The sequence below is a fragment of the Canis lupus genome, unplaced genomic scaffold (genome assembly GCF_011100685.1).
Source record: "Canis lupus familiaris isolate Mischka breed German Shepherd unplaced genomic scaffold, alternate assembly UU_Cfam_GSD_1.0 chrUn_S1292H1469, whole genome shotgun sequence".
NCBI classification, from domain to species: domain Eukaryota; kingdom Metazoa; phylum Chordata; class Mammalia; order Carnivora; family Canidae; genus Canis; species Canis lupus.
The window spans coordinates 6,730-24,728 of NW_023330116.1; the positions used below are offsets into that span (position 1 = coordinate 6,730).

General features: G+C 38.1%; 1 protein-coding gene across 1 annotated transcript; it reads right to left on the reverse strand.

Moving 5' to 3' along the window:
* Window positions 1-444: 444 nt before the first annotated feature.
* LOC119878246 (eukaryotic translation initiation factor 1-like) lies at window positions 445-981 on the reverse strand. Its single transcript, XM_038588923.1, has one exon. It carries the CDS (start codon window positions 958-960, stop codon window positions 619-621), a length of 342 nt encoding a protein of 113 aa, XP_038444851.1. The 5' UTR covers window positions 961-981; the 3' UTR covers window positions 445-618.
* Window positions 982-17,999: the final 17,018 nt, after the last annotated feature.

Genomic DNA, 17,999 nt, shown 5'->3' on the forward strand with positions numbered 1-17,999 from the left:
TGGCCTCACATTCTGGTGTTTGGACATCGATTAGCTAGGATATGTCTGGTCAAAAAGACCTTGGTGGCAAGTCAGATATCCTATCACACCTCACTATAGGGAAGGTGGCCACTCTAAGCTCTGCCCACCTGGTCCATTGGAGACACCAGGGATCTTTCTTTGACTACCAATGACTCCCTGTAGTAGCACAGCTGCTGGTGCTGTCTTACCCCATCCTGGCCTCTCAGCTTCACTGTGGGCTGTTCAGGTGACATTCTCTTAGGGTGGGGAACTCTGAAAGGGAGAGCGGAGGAGCTTCTGGCCAGACATAGCCATCTGTGATCTTGGGGCTCGGGGCTCTGGGCTGGACCGAAACATCGCTTGTCTGCTTGGTTTCAGGCCGGACACTGCCAGGCGCCTATTGCTTGACCTCTGTTTAAATGAGGGACTTCAAGACTAGACAGAATGGCTCTTTTCAGTTTATTGCATGAAGGAGTTACACTAGTCCAAGTTAAAAGCAGACCCCAAATGGTTACATTATACAAGCTGTGAGGTTTTTAAATTTGTGACAAGGGACAGAAGGGAAATTCTACTCATTGCAAGGAAATCCTCACTTAAGCTTCAGTGAGCCAAAAGCACTTAAAACCCATGAACCCTCAGCTGGTCGTCCTTAGCCAGTCCAATCTCTAGCAGGAACTGGCATATGTTCTTGCGCTGGCCACCCTGTAGCTGAATTACTTCTCCATATTCTGGATGCTCAATTACAGTACCATTGCAGGCAAATTTCTTCTTAAACGCCTTCACTAGTTTCTTTTTATTGTAATCATCAGCAATCCCTTGGACAGTAGTAAGGGTCTTCCTGCCGTTTCTCTGTTTAATTCTTATATGGATATAATCCTCAGTGCCAGCAGGAAGCAGATCATCACCTTTACTTGCATCAGCAAAGGGGTCGAAAGAGTGGAGGTTCTGGATAGCGGACATACGATACGATTCCTTTTGCTCGGTGGAAACAGCCTGCGGGGGGACAGAGCAATTGGGAAGCTAGGGGGCGCGAGGGGGAGGCTGCTGAGTCCTCAGCGGCGGCTCAGTGACTTATATATATGTCTTTAATGCAATCCAGTCAAAAGCCCAACAAGAGTTTTACTAGCGTTCTGAAAAATTAAAATAAAATTTATGTGGAGGAACAAGTAGGTGAAACTATAAGTAATATTTTCAAAAAGATAAATAGAGATAAAAGACTTTTTATCAGATAGTAAAATATAAAACAAAATCAAAAGTGTGTCAGTTCTACTACAAAACTAGATATACATACTAATGGACCTATACAGGAAGTTTGTTATGTAAGACAAAATAAGAGAGGGAGACAAACCATAAAAGACTCTTAACTACAGGAAACAAACTGGAGGGTTGCTGGTGGGGAGGTAGATGGAGGGATGAGGTAACTAGGTGATGGGCATCAAGGAAGGCACATGATGTAATGAGCACTGGGCGTTACATGAAACTGATGAAGCACTGAACTCTACCTCTGAAACTAATAATACACTATATATTAATTAGTTAAATTTAAAAAAAATTTAAAGGAAGTTTGTTACATGTAAGTATGTAATACACAATGTAGAAATCTAAAATATTTTTATAAATGATATGGTACTGTCTTGTTAGAAATTGGGTAGAGAAATAAACTTAAACCTGTACTTCACTCAAAACCCAAATGAGTTCCAAGCACTGTTAAGAATTAAAGAAAAATAAAAACTAGCACAAAAGATCTAATCATATTCAAATATTAAGAGGAGTAATAACTTTGTAAGTTATTGAAGAAAATAGACAAAAGTTCCCTATACAAAGACAGCTTTCCTTAAAAAACATTATTCTATAGGGGAATCTGGCTGGTTTAGGTAGTAGAACATGTGACTCAGTCTCAGGGTTGTAAGTTCAAACCCCACAATGGAGAAAAACTAGAGCTTAGTTTTTAAAAAGACTTAAAAAGAAAAAAACACTTTAAGCTATAAACATTAAAATAAAAAGGCAAATAGACTAAGGAAAACAATTTCAGGAAAAATGGCAAATGGTCGTTTTTATATCATCTTCACAAGGTAAAAAGCCTATTCAATTTTTGAATGATTTTGAAATAAAACTAAAATAAATTCTATAAAGAACTCCCACACATAGACAAGAAAATAAGACCCTAATAAAAATTAGGCAAAGGACAAAGCAGTCAATTCATACAAAACATAATTAATAAACAAGTCAATGGAAAAATATTAATACTGCTATTAATCAAAGAAATGCAAATTAAAGCAACAATGGAGCACCATTTACCAACTATAAAATTAACAAACATTGTTTTTCAATAAAAATACTCAGTGTTGGCGAGGTGGCAATGAAACCATACACTTATATATTTCTGGTATCAAGGTAGAGAAATACAAATACTTAAGCCATATGGAATTTACTTTTGTAAAAAAAAAAAAAAACCTTAAAAAATGGAAAAACCAAGTACAACGGTGTTTATGGCAATGTTATGTTTTTAATAAAAATGTCAATGATTATCTCTCTCAGCACAGACTTCTTACGGGGAGCTGTGTCTTTCTTGACCTGCTGCTTCCTCACCTTCAAGCACTCAGTGTTTCTCCAGAGTGTTTGTTCCTGACTTGTCCCTTGCTTTTGGCACGGGGCCAGATGCATAGCAGGGGCTTAGTAATTATTGAATGAATGAATGAGTGAATGAATGCGTGAATAAATGGATCAAATGAATCCACGTTAAAAAGTAGCAGCTTGCGTTAGAATGGCTCTTGATGAAATATGAACCTATTAATTTGCTAATTATGAAAATTATGTTGCAACTCGGAAAATGCTTCAGGATAGCAGTGCAAAGTAGGGGAAGAAACAGAATACATAATTGCACATATATTATGATTGTAACTAGATAATAGTTGTAGGCACATGGACAAACCCTGGAAGATAATATGTAAATTTAATAATGTTTTTTGTTGGAGTCATGGGATTACGGATGTTTCGGTCTTTTTCTTTTTTTCAGAAGCATATTAATTTTTCTCTTTTACAATTATTAAAAGGCAGGGAAAAATATGCACAGGCTTTGAGTCAGAACACTTGGGTATCAGTACCAACTCGACTATTTAATAGCTTTCTTACCTTGGACAAGTTACTGGAACCCTTTGAGCCTCAGTTTCCTTGTCTATTAAATGGGGATTATAATAGCTACCTCTCAAAGCTGTTTGTAAGGTTTAAATGGCCTAATGCATGTGAAAGGGTTTTATAAACTATAAAGTGCTATATAAAAGTGACACCATTATAACTAGCCTGTTTCCTAAGAGAAATAAGCTTTTTATTTCCTCCAGATTGTTCACATTTAGTCATTTACACACAATGTAAAAACAATTCTATAGTCATTGAAACATACATTATCCTGTGTCTCACAAGCTAATACTGAACAAGCTCTTATCACTGGCCCATCAGGCACCAGTGGATTCCTAACTGGGTAAAAGGACCTATAAGATGTTGGGAATAAATGAAACATAAACCCAAAGTGAAAAGCTTTCCCCAGGTAATCAAATAAGAAAAGTTACAGGAAATCCATCACTGACTTTTGGATGTTAATTATTTAATTTTCAAACACCAAAACAATATGAAAGGGAAAAGTCCCCTCCCATTTCTGTCCCTGGTGGCCCAGTCCTCTTGCTCCCATACGGTGACTATTATTACTTTATTATGTCTCCTTCTAGGATATTTTATGCACATGTAAGCAAACATAAGTGTTCATTTTTTTCCTTTTTAAAAAAATGTAACTATACATCTTGTTGTTTACATATTGGTACATAAGGAGGTTTCCTTATTTCTTTTACAGCTGTATGCTATTCCACTGAATGGATATGCCTTTACTTATTTATTGGTCCCCTTTGACAGAACATCCAGGTTGTTTCCAATCATTTGCTCTGCCCTCTGAAAAAGGAAGACTTCATTCTGCCTTGAGCAGTGACAATGAGACACACAGGGGAATGGGCACAGAGCAATCTTAACCTAGAGAGTCCATTTGCTTGCTTCTGTTTTGAACAGTTAGGCCTTTGGAATCTCCTCAGTTGTTTTTCTTGCCCTGGATCAAAACTACATGATTAGGAGAATCTATTTCAGTTAGCCCTTTTCTTAAAAGTCAGTATAATGCTATAGTGAATCTTGTAAAGCCAGACTACCTGGGTTCAAGTGCTGGCTGTTCCCACTTGCTGGTCAAGTTCTTTCCACCTCAAAATAGAGATGATAATAGTATATACCTCACAAGGTTTTATAAGGCTTAAGTGTGTTAATATACCTATCGGTGGCTCTTATTATGTCCAGCATCTTTCAGAGGGTATCTGGGAAGGAGTGACCAAAACAATAAAAGATGTCATTATCTCAAGAAACTATGCCCTATATCAATGGTTCCCAAAATGTGGTCTGTGGACCAGTAGGATCACCTGGAAACATGTGAGAATTGCAACCTACTGAATCAGAAACTTGGAGGGTGGGACCCAGCCATCTTGATTTTAATAAGCCTTCTAGGTAATTCTGATGCATGCTATGGTTTAAGAACTATTGTCCTAAAATGTAGGGTATGGAAGCTCAGGGTGGTTTTAAAACATTCAGATCATAGAACACCTAAAAATCATGCTCTTTGTGGAACACTATGAACTGGTGACATAGAATTCCATGCATTTTACTAGTGGGGAATCTGCCCATATTATTTGTATGCCATTTTTTTAATCTCAAAATATATATATGAAATTGTTTTCTTTTAAATCACATTTCCAAAGTTTTCTCTTAGCATTCATTTGTTACTAATTCAGTAGCACTAATAGCTTACATAGTAGCAGGTACAAATATTTAAATAAAAATAGGAGAAAAATTCAAAAATGAAAAAAAATCTAACTTTTAAACTCAGTCTATAATTACAAAATGAGAGAGCTACTATGACTTAATTTTGTCATTTTTTTTCATCTGTGTATTCATTCAGCAAACATTTACTGAACATTGACTATATTGTCAAAAATGTGCTGAGCGCTTGCAATTCTAGTGATTAAGACAGGCAGGAGGAGGATATGACCTATCCATTGATCTATCATATGATCCATCTACAGAAAATCACAGTCCCGTTTGTACTATACCCATATTTTTATGCCATTGGGCAGGGTTTCTAGAATGAAACAAGCCATTATTGTCCTTATTCTCCCTGGATCCAGCACAACAGCTTCTCCAATGAAGAAATGCTACTATCCAGTAGCGATGACCAAGGGTATCAAATAGGTCTGAGGTCAATTCTAGCCAGCTGGCAAGGCTTCCCTGGAGCATTATTTTGAGAAAGATTATGAGACAATATTCTGGCAGGAAATAGTGCTGTGCACAAAAAAAAGAAAGAAACATCAACATAAGAGTTTTTTTATTTGCAACCCTTGGAGAATGTAGCCTTCCTTTTCCTTTGGGATATGAGAGGATATTACTCAGCATTTCTTGGATTACAAAATGGTACCTTTTGCCCTGTCTCCTCCTAAGGCTACTAATATTGGTTTTCTCCTTTCCCTTTGCACTTTCCTTCTGTCAGAGCCTTTAGAAATGGCCTGGTCAAGTTCAGAGACAGCAAACAGTGGTTTCCGATGTCAAATATATTAGTATGGGATGATTTCCTCTGTGTTTGGGCTAAGGCTCAAGTGCCCAGCCCTGTTGCTTTCTTCCATTGGCTTTAAGACACCTGGCTTGCTTGTGAAGTAGTGTGAAGCAGCAGGATTTGTTTTGCTGAATAAGAGAGCACACACTTTCCCCTTTGCCACTTGGTTGGTGTTACACAGATGTGAACAAATGGCCCTTCGCCTTCCACCTCTATGTCAACTAACCTCTTGGAATAAACATAAAGAAGACTCCCACTGCAAGCTTCATGTAAGTGAATACAGAGGAGACAAAGTGGGCATTTATGGTCAAGAATGTAGTGGTTAGGCTGGTTCTCCATTTGCTCTACAATTAAAAAGGTGTGTATGGCATTTCTAGATTACTCTTTATTTGCTTACATGCATCCCTTACAAAAAAATCATGAATCCCTATTTAGGACCCATTAGGCTCATAGCTCTAGGGCAGTTTGAACCAGATCGATTTGGTTCCAGTGGTCTGCTGGAGCTATAATTTGGAATATGTGGTGCAAAAATCTGTTGCATGCTTTAAAAGACGACAAAGACCCTGGAATTCCAAAAAAAAAAATTTTTTTCCAACCAATTTCCTTCAAGAAGAGCCAATATGGAAACATTCCCAGGAGATTTCTCCATTAGCTCTATTGAGAATAAATAAAGATTATATTTATCCTGATTTGCTGAAGACATTAGAAATCATTGTTCTCTTCCCCCTAAACATTTTTTTCTCTTCTAATATTTTGCTTCTTTATTCAAATCCAGCCAAGTTCACAGTGCTTGCTTATCACCAAACTATTTGCAAATATTACTTGGATCTCCTTTCCTTGGCTTTCCATTCTACATATTTCTGATTTCTATGTAAGTTTCTTGAGGCGCCTCAAGAACACTGTCTTGAAATGTTTGCTTTATTTTTCTTTATACTCATAAAAAAAATGTTCTGGGGCCATCTAATTTTAAACCCTACCACAAAATAATGCTTTACAACTTTTATAAAGTTGCAAACTGGGAATCAAATCAATGTCTCCCATAAGACAATTAATTGTAAAAACCTGATTGATTCTCATTTTAGACCGTCACATCTGATTCACAGATGGCTCTCAACTAACCCTAATAATAATGAATGGCAAGAGAACTGTGTGTTGAATTAAATCATAGGTAACTGTTTTCATAATAATATCAATTTCCTTCCCTCACCAGAATGCAGAATAACACTGAAGAGTAAAATTGACTGGCTTACTTTTATATTGTTTTTCTTCCCATCTTCCTTTGAAAAATAATGAGCAAAGGCAAGGGAGAGAAAGAGACTAAAGGGTGACCAAGATATGTGAAAATGCCATGAACTATTCCTAGAGAGTAAAAAAAACAACAACAACCAAACAAACAAAAAAAAAAACAACCCAAACCTGGCTTTTGTTGGGACTTTCAAACATTGTGGACATAATATGCCAAGTCCATTCACTGGCTCTAAGCAGTTTTTACAGCCAGTCATAAAATGGAAAGTAAAGGTTCATTGTGAAACAGTTGGCACATATTTAACAAAGGTAAGACAAGCTGGCACCACTATAATTTATACCCATTAGCACCCAGTGGTGATCTTATGGTAGAGGGCATAGCTAATAAAGAACTTCAAAAGAAGAGAGAACAAATTATGAAATGTTGATTAGTGTAAGCAGTTTACATTTTCAACCATGGTGAAACTAAATTTAAATTGCAAAGATTCACAAATATCACTATTAGTTCATATAAATAACCCAGAAATTCTATAAATGGATAGAGATTTCACACAATGAGTTTTGCCATAAAAAGACTCAGTTATCATATCTAAAATCTACACTATTTAACTTTGAAAAGGAATGAAATGATAGCTCTTGAAAGCACTTAAGAGAGATTATCTGTCAAATCTACACTTGTAAAGATTTTCCTTGTGAAGACAGAAAATAACTGGATCCCTCTGCCTTGTAATAACCCTCTATATTTCTAAAAACAGAAACTAACTGACTCCTTAATCTTTATTTTTACAGGTAAAACAATTGCATCCCCATCAGCTTTGTCTTGAGAAACTCATTTTCCATATCCTTGGTTATCTTTCTCTGGCTCTTCTCCACACTCCCACTTTTCTCTTAGAAAAGTAGGTAGGAAAAAAAGAAAAGAAAGAAGAGAAGAGAAGAGAAGAGAGAGAAGAGAAGAGAAGAGAAGAGAAGAGAAGAGAAGAGAAGAGAAGAGAAGAGAAAAGAAAAGAAAAGAAAAAAGAAAAGAAAAGAAAGAAGAAAAGAAAAAAAAAGAAAAGGAAAAGAAAAGAAAAGAAAAGAAAAGAAAAGAAAAGAAAAGAAAAGAAAAGAAAAGAAAAGAAAAAGTAGGTAGGTCTCAGTAAAGATGCTTCCAAACCTCCCCCAGAAGTGTTCCCGCTTCTTCTGACTATGCTTTTGTGTCTTTGGTTTGGGCAATTCTATTAAAAACCAGATACTTTTAAATTCCTAAGAGATTTGAACACAAATCAAAGATGACAACTAAACCTCTAAAATTATCATAGCACTAATCCCTCTATTAAGTGTATGGAGGGTCTGCAGACCACATGAGCTCACCCTAAAGAACATGCTGTTGTTTACCTGGGAACCAACTGCTTTACTATGAAACACGCTCTGTGCTCATCTTAGGTCTTGCGCCAAGAACTTACACTGCAATGCACAATATAGAAAGAGGCAAGGAGAATGCTGTGATGAGGATACTTAAATCAGTTGCTTTTTAGTGCATTATTTTAGTCGTGAGAAAGTTGGATAAGTCAAGCTCTTTCTGAGACCCCAGAGATCAAAGAGAATTCAGTCAAGGGCAATGCTTTGAAGAGCAACAACTATACTATTCTTTAGCAGAAGTTCTGTGAAATGTAGGTTTGGCACATTCATTTCTGTAATTCTTACACACATTTCAAATGCCAAAGAAATCTGTTTAAAAATGTAGATTTGACCATTTAAAACTTGTATGGCCTGGCATTTTGTTTCAGGATGTGAGATTACACCATGGTGCAAACTGAAGGTATATCTTGATGTTATTTATTAATATCACCACGGACAACAGCCATGCCTGTCAGAAATTAGGGAATAAATACACACAAGTGTGAAATGCTTTGTAGTCAAACCAAAACAGAGACTGTATTTTGTTTAACCAGAGGGATGATACTTCAAAACTGAAAGGAGTGCTATAAATCCAAAATTCATAAACCGCATCTACTTCTTTATCACATCCCTCAATGCTTTACTGCTCCAGTGTGGTGCCCATACCAGCAGCATCGACACCACTTGAGAGCTTGTGGGAAATGTAGAATCTCTCACCCTCCCTCAGATTTACTAAATCTGCATTTTAACAAGATTTCCAAGAGGTCTGTATCTACATTAACATTTGGGGAACACTGCTTCATAGATTACTTTTTAAAAGGAAATTTTAGCTATAAAATGATTTCATCCTTGGGACGCCTGGATGGCTCAGTGGTTTGAGTGTCTGCCTTTGGCTCAGGGTGTGATCCTGGGGTCCTAGGATTGAGTCCTGCATGAGGCTCCCCGTAGGGAGCCTGCTTCTCCCTCTGCCTGTGTCTCTGCCTCTGTCTGTGTGTCTCTCATGGACAAATAAATAAAATATTTTTTTAAAAACTGATTTTGTCCTCCTAAACTCCCTCTCCAGGAAGTAAAAAGTGCTAATTTGGCACTTTATGGCAATTAGAAATCTCCTGCAGAGCCATCAACAAAGCCTTCTGTCTTTGGAATCATAGGATGGCCTACTACACCCAAGCACTATGACCAGGAGGGGAAAAAGAGTTAAAAGATAGCTCTTGGCAAAACATCAGATATTCCCTTCCTTGTCTTACCTTGTCTAGGGAGGGATCTCCCTAGAATCACCATCTTTATTTCACACACTTTCTATAAGCGAAAGTCTAGAAAAACTTCAAAGGAGGACCAGGTGCACTAAGATTAACAGGTGTTTATTATTATAACTAATTTACTGAAAAAAATTTAGTGCCATAGCAGTCCTGAGGAGATTATGAACCCAAATGGAAGCGTTAACTGCCTATATGCATATTCACCAAAGATCAACTTTACCCTACAACTCACAGCAAATTGATCTTTAAAAGGTGAGGGGATGAGAGATTCTATTACCAAAAGTTGAAAGATAGAACTGTGGAGATCTAACTCAAGGTGAACTGCCTTTCCTTGAACTGCTGAATGACTTCCAAACCAGCTTGTGGTTTAATTTTCCCATATGGATAGAATATTTTAGGAGTAGTGGCATAGTTTCTGATGGAAAGGGCAGATATCTAAAGACAAGGTTTCAAAGGACATGGGAAATAACTTTTCACAATTCTAGGTTATTTTCAGTGGGGACCTAGCAGCAATTGGCCATTCTTGCTAGTTCCCCAGTCTATCACTTTCCAGAAAGTACTTAGGTATTTTCAGGCATTTTAAGGAAATGTGCTCTTAAATCTCTTTCTTGTTTTTGTTTGTTTTGTTCAGCATATGTCATGTAGCAGTGTCTGCAGAGACTAATAGTCTGAAGACAAGTACTATACATGGTTCCTTAAAGTAGTGCTGCCTGAAAAGTGGACCAGAGGTCAACTGTATCTGAATCATCTGCAGCGCTTGTTCAAGTGCAGGTTCATGAATCTCCAGATCTAGTAAATCAGAGTCCATTGAAGCTGGATCTTAGAATCTGCATTTTGGGGGATCCCTGGGTGGCGCAGCGGTTTGGCGCCTGCCTTTGGCCCAGGGCGCGATCCTGGAGACCCGGGATCGAGTCCCACGTTGGGCTCCCGGTGCATGGAGCCTGCTTCTCCCTCTGCCTGTCTCTGCCTCTCTCTCTCTCTGTGTGACTATCATAAATAAAAAATTGAAAAAAAAAAGAATCTGCATTTTGAACAAGCTCCTGGGTGATTTTTTGCATGTAAACTACTGCTTACATTTTAAAATCAGTTGAACTTTGGACTACGAGAGCACTCCAGCCTGCATAATTTTCCGTAACTATCTCCAACATTTAGTCTGGGGTTGGAGTGAGCCTGAGGTATCTTTCTATCTTGAGGAATCCCAACCCAGCCTGGGTTATTTCTCCATGTAGAAGTGTTAAAGGAAGAAACAAAGTATATCCGTGGACCCCCTGGTACACTGAAATGCTTCCCTGGTGATTTAAATTGTAGCTTGGTGAATCTCCAACCCAGGTTCTCTCTGCTCAGCTAAAAGATGTTTCCAAAAGCAGGTTCTCTCCAACTGTGGGATTAGAATGATCACTGCAAGAGAGTGGTATGTTAGGTAGATGGATGAGGAAACCCGGAAAGTTTCACCTAGACTTCCTACAAACATAAAGGTTCCAGTTCAGTACCCACGTGGTCCATGCCTGAACTCACCTTGCAACTGACTAGTCATATCTTGGGTTGTTGCAGAATGTGCACCAGAATTGTGCTTTCATTTCTTAATTTCTACTTGGGAAATGAGGAAGTTTAAATTTTCCATCAGTTCTGGTTGAAAGAGCCTATTCACCAAGCTCTAAACTCACTGTGTTCTTATCACATTATTGGTGTTTCTTTTGTCTTTCCCAGGTAGAAACGGAACACTTATATGAATAGTAGAATATGAAGGTTATCCAATATAATCAATGTTCATAAGTGAGTGTTAGTGCCTGTTTTAACTTAAGCTCCAAAGACAACAAGCAAGTAGTGGTTGCTTAAAACAGGTAGTGGTTGCACTACCTGTTTTAAGCCACTTTTATAGTAAAAGAGTTTTTGGATTCCTTATTTCTTATCAACATAAGTTCAGTCTTCCACTAAAACCAGCAATGAAGTAAGAGATTTCTGGCAAAGTTTTCCCAGCAACCTATACACCCAGCCCAGATTCATAAGCCATCATCATCCGGACACCCACATATTATGAGCAACAGTTAATTTTCTCATGTTTCACTTAATGTGAGATTTCCTCTTTGAGGTCTTATGTTTTAAAAAAAAATACACAAGGAATTAAGTTTCCCTTCAAAGAAATAATTAAGAAATGAAAGCACAATTCTGGTGCACATTCTGCAACAACCCAAGATATGATATGCTTGGTCCAAGAACTAAATGGTTTACATCCTCATGAAGAGCAGACAACCATAGGTATATGTCCAGGCTAATAGGTAGCCATCAATTCTTTTCCCCTAAAATGACTGACTTTTGTCCCTCTAAACTACTCAGAATTAACTATACTCAGAATGAGGTAAGCTTGGCATTTGCATGACAGGAAGTAAACATATGAACTTTGAGGGACATGTAGCCAGTCTCCCATCTTAACCCTTTGTTCTTTGTGCTCTGAATATGCAAACAGATTTATTCTGGATGACTTAAGAAAAATTTTGGTCACCTCAACGAACTATTTATTATTCGGTGTTTCTGGATCTGAAGTGTCCAGATAATTGGCCAATTCACTCAGGATATTTTACCACAACTTTGTGTGTTTAAGTGACAAAAGGATAAATGGTGTGAGATAACTAGCCAGAGGTAGGGGACATGGCTCTTTTCAATATAAGCTTTGTGAAGCACACATTTACATTCAGAGGGGAGCGAAAGTGTGTAATTCTCACTGGTCATCAGTTTATGAAATTACTAAAGGCTTGTTTGCCCTTAATTTCCTAAAGGATTGGTAGGAAATAAAATCAAGGATTATCACTATGTAATAAATCCAAAATACCACTTTTTAAGTAAGCTGAGCAATTTGCCTCGTTATGTAATAATTCCCTGCTGAGCCTAAATTAAAACTCAGAATATAGAGAGACCTGGGAAGAGAGCACAGAGTGTGTTCTCTGGGTCCATACCTTATCAAATAGGATCTCACACCATTCTTACAAGAATCCTGTGAGGTAAGTTTTCTTATATCCATTTTACACATGAGGAAATAGGGACCTGGTGTAGGTCATTTGGCTACCTTCACAAAGTTGGAAAATATCAGAACCAGGAATCAAACACAAACCTTCTTTCTTTTAAGCCCATGCACTCTAAGCTCCAAATCCAGAATTTCCCCAAGCATAATGCGCACACCCCTCTTCGGCCAGTACAAGGAAGAAAACTAGCATAGTAGTTCTTAAACTTTACTCCGAGATAGAATCACCTGTGAAGCTCATTAAACTGCAGCACCCCACACCCTTCCCAAGAGCTTCTGAGTCAGCACCACCCAGGTGATTCTGAAGCAAGCCTTCTGATGGGTCTCACCGTGAGAAACTAAGAAATGCACTTGGGATGAAAATGTAATTAACACTACAAACCCACTTCACAGGCATTCCCTTTTCAAATAAAATTAGGTTAAAAAAGAAGGGGTGGGGGATTTAAAAATTCACAGATAACTTTTTGAATTTAGATTTATTTAAAGAAGAAAATGTCAAGGAAATGATAGTGGAGGTGGTGGCAGATCTGACAAAGATTGTAGAGGTGGTACTGGAACAACTGAGCTATTAGGTCAACAGCCCGTGACTACTACTCAGAAATAGCACTCTGCTGGCCACCCCCTCAGCAGCCTGAGAGTGTGCCTCTCAGCCCATCATAGCCCCCCCCCCTTCAAAAATAACCACTACCTGGGTGCCTAGGTGGCTCAGTCAGTTAAATGACTGCCTTCGGCTCAGGCCATGATTCCAGGGTCCTAGGATCGAGTCCCCCTGTCAGGTACTCCGCAGGGAGCTTGCAGCTCCCCCTGCTTGTGCACGCTCTCTCTCTCTCTCTCTCTCTCTCAAATAAATAAAAGCTTAAAAAAACACTACCTGAGATTAAGAGTAATCATTTCTTTGTAATTCTTTCTAGTTTTATTGCTGAAGTGTCCATCCTGAGATATTGTCATTTTATCTTACGCGTTCTTTAAAATCTGGCATATATTTTCAGTCTCTTTTAATCTACTTGTTATCTTTATTTCCCTGTTATATCTTTTGGAAAAAAAAATCTCAGACTAAAGTTTCGCACAAACTGGATTTTGCTTATTGCGTACCCTTGGTGCTGTTCATTTTGTTTCCCTCTCCTTAATATTTCCTGTAAATTCCCCCCATTTGCTTCAACGTGGATGGAACTGGAGGGTATTATGCTGAGTGAAATAAGTCAATCGGAGAAGGACAAACATTATATGGTCTCATTCATTTGGGGAATATAAAAAATAGTGAAAGGGAATAAAGGGGAAAGGAGAGAAAATGAGTGGGAAATATCAGAGAGGGAGACAGAACATGAGAGACTCTTAACTCTGGGAAATGACAAGGAGTAGTGGAAGGGGAGGTGGGTGGGGGGTTTGGGGAGACTGGGTGACAGGCACTGAGGGGGGCACTTGACAAGATGAGCACTGGGTGTTATGCTATATGTTGGCAAATTGAACTCCAATAAAATAAAATAAAATAATAATAAAAAATAAAATAAAATAATAAAATAAAATAAAATAAAATATTTCCTGTAAATTCGGCAGCTGGGCCCAGAGACTGACCAGATTCAGCTTGGGAAAGCTGTAGGTGGTGTGTTCTTCCCATGGAGAAGTATATAATGTATGATGTTCACTCCTTTTTGTTGTAAGCAGCCATTGACTCAATGCCTGGATCTATCTATTCATTAGACATTACAAAATTGTTACATTCTAATTGTACCATTTTGTTTTCATTTGTTAGCTCTAATAATTTTATAAGGAAATACCTAGTGGTATGGTTCACAAAGGAAAGGCAAATAATGTTTGATGCTTTTACCTACCCAGTTTTTAAAGGAACAAACTGGTCCCTGTTATCTTCAGAAGGTGACCACTGGTGCTACATATAAATATATGCATTTATGAACTCACAGATTTAAACATATTTAATGGATTTCAAGCCTGTGCAATTCTTAACCATTTTGAAGTTCAAATTGATTGTGGAAAGCCTTGTCTTCAAGGTGGTTCTCAAGTCCATTAGTCTTTGAGAGCTTCTTGGCTATCTGATATTACAAGTTCTTCCAGGCTCATCTTATGTGTCTCCTGCCCCAGACTTGGGATCAGCTAAATCCTGGTTTCTTTTTAGAGGAGAATAGCATTCCTCTAAGGTGTTAATAAGTCTCAAGATGAACTTACACGTATTTTACTTCTTCTGTCTGTGCTAAAAGGCAACCAAGAAGAGGAAGTAGCAGGGACCCTCACATAATCCATAGCCTGGATAATGAAATCCTAAATAAAGGACATAATATTTTATTTTAAAGCTACAACTAGACCTTGTTGGAATTAGACAGGGTCTCTTTCTCCCCAGAACATTCTAAGGATGAGAGGCCACCCTCAAAATGCCACCCTAATACAAACTGATCCCCATACACACTACTAGTCATGGTTTGTTTTCTTATATGGCAAAAGTTTATTTTATTTCACTGCTCCATCAAAATTATTATCTCATTTATCATACAGTTCCTGCCTAGTGTGTTTTGCCAGAACTAACATGCATGAAAATTATGTTAATGGGCCTTGGACTGGTTTTAATGTACTTCATATAATCAAGAAACTAAACAAACAGAAAGAGCTCTGAAAGGTGCTCATTCTACTCAGAAGAACCGCTTGCTCTCGTAAGACACGTTTTTGAGGAGAATACCTGCCAAGCATCAAACCACCACCAGTTCCCTTAGAAAAGACCTGTTTATTGAAAGAAGAAAATAGACTAAGGGACTTATCATTGTATCCCCCTCCAACAAGTACCCTAGGTTTCCATTAGCCAGTGGTGGTTTCATGGAGAGAGACTGGGAAGTGATTTGGAAAAGATTCTTAACACGAAAACTGACCAAAAGAAAAATTAATTTTCAATTTTTGAGGAGAAGTCACCTTTGTGAAAATCGTCCATTGCTTGAGGAATTCAATGTGTGTGTACACAGGGATATCACTATAATGCTGGCCTGGTGGTCTACTTCCAAAACACACGGACGTCGGGAAAAGCAATATTATAAAGAGGCCTTTCTGCTACTTTTGAGAATTGAATATCCCAGGATTTAGTATGAGATGGGCCCACATTATCATAAATTTTCCTCCATAAATAAGTTTTATAGAAAAACTCCATTAACTTAAAGAACTGAAATTTTGAGGATGAGTTTTAAGTAGCTTTGTGATATTGCTTTGAATATTTATATTTACATACAAATTTTTTTTTAAATTAAGATTTTATTTGAAAGAAAGAGAGAGAGATAGTGACAGAGATAGTGAAAGAGAGCACGAGTGGGGAGGAGAGGGAGAAATAAGCTCCCTGCTCAGCAGGGAACCCCATGTGGGGCTCCATCCCACAACCCTGGGATCACAACCTGAGCCGAAGGCAGATGCCCAACTGACTAAGCTACTCAGGCACCCTTACATACTAATTTTTTATAAACAATTGCAAAAAGATCTCTTGAGAGCCAGGAATTGGGATAGTCTCCAGAACACAACCACCACACACACATACACACAAATCCTTTATTAGCAATATCAAAAGAATGCTAAAACCAGATAGAACATGTATGTCTGAAATGAAAATAAAGACATTGGTTTGCTATTTTTAGTCATTTAAATGATAGTATCAAGATAGACCAGTTTGCCCAATCAACCTATAGAGTTGGACTGTGGTTAAAAAATGACCAAAGGACATGATCTCAAAATGACTGCAATGTGTAAAATATGTAACCCTTATTCTTATCTTGGATACATCCAGGACATTGAGGTCATCTCTGTCCCAGTGACAGAAGGAACTCTGTGCTTTTCACAGGAGAAATATTTGTTTTGCTTTTGTCTAATCTGTCTTCCATTGAGAACAAGAAGTATTTTGCTTCATGAAGAATAAGAAGGAAAAACACAGCTGGACATCACCAAGCTCAGAAGAGCAGGCTGTAAATATGAGAGTGGGCAGTGGGGGCGCTGGTGTCGAAACAGGACCTTGGAGATTGAAGGCTAGCAAAGAGCTGTGTGAGCAATAGGGGGCCCTGAAACATGATTATAATTCTCAAACAAGACAACTTTTCAATATGGCACAACAACAGCAGACCATTGGAACGTTGTTCTTTGACTCAAACAAGGCTTTGTCCATAGAAAGAAAAACATATTAATCCTGAGAAGAAAGGGGGGCACATGAAACTTATATTTATTTTGCACCTTGGACGGAATATATGAGTCAAACTTCTTCCTTACTTTTGCTTAAACAAGGATCAGCTAGGGGGCGGAGGCAGCAGTGATGAGATAGAGGAGAGGTAAAGGGTGAGAAGACCCCTCGGTAGAGAGAGAAAAACCCTGAAGGAGTGAAATAACAGAAAGAGAAGAATAAGTAAAAACAAACAAACAAACAAACAAAACAAAAAAACAAATGGAAGCCAAATCTTAACAGTAGACTTCTCCCCCTTAGGCATGTCACTGTCAGTCCTCCAGGGAAAACAGTATAACAGTCACTCTCTACTCTGTTCAACCATGTGACAAATATCATGTCTATAAATATGCCATGTTTTTAAAAAGATGCTGACCAACTGTTGTACATCCATAAGAGTGTGACTAGGGTGATGAGAATCATGCAGGATCTTTAAGGAGACTAAGTCTATTTAGTTGGAGAAGATTTGGCAGCAGCGTGATAATTAACTCAAAGTTTTTGAAGGGAAGAGGGCAGATAAAGATGTACACTTAGAAATATTGCCCTTGATAATAGAGGACCAGTGAAAAGAGAGAAATTTGGGATCAATGTAGAATTTTCTAATATCCAGAATCCTCAAAAAGGAAATGAACTTCTTCATAAAATAGTGAGACCCTTATTTCTAGATGTACTCAAGTCAGCTGCTGAGTACAGCAGCTAAGTACATCAGAGTTATTATAGAAAGGACTTAAATTAGTGAGAACTGGGATGCCTGGGTGGCACAGTGGTTGAGCGTTGGCCTAGGGCATGATCCTGGAGTCCCGGGATCGAGTCCTGTATCGAGCTCCCTGCATGGAGCCTGCTTCTCCCTCTGCCTATGTCTCGTCCTCTCTCTGTGTGTGTCTCTTATGAATAAATAAATAAAATCTTTAAAAATAAATAAATAAGTGAGAGCTCTCAATTGCAAGCAACAAAAAACTAATTTAATTTAGATGACTTAAACAAAAAGGAAATTAATTGGTTCAATATAATTCTAGATTCAGCACAGATGGGTCCTGAAGCTCAAATGATATCATCAGGAATCTTTTATCACTCAGTTCTGCCTGCCTCTGTGTTGGCTTCATACTGAGGCAGGTTATTCCTCAGATTGTGGCAAAAATGGCAACCTATGGTTTCAGTCTTACACTACATCAACTAAGCAACAGGAGTGGAAGGAGTTTCTTCTTCTTGATAACACCAGCTATTGCTGGAAATCACTCTAGCTCCTATCAAGTACCTCTTCTGAACCTATAGTATGAC

What these genes read in the sequence shown, in the direction of transcription:
- LOC119878246 (XM_038588923.1), bottom strand. Translation starts at nt 960, where the DNA reads ATGTCCGCTATCCAGAACCTCCACTCTTTCGACCCCTTTGCTGATGCA.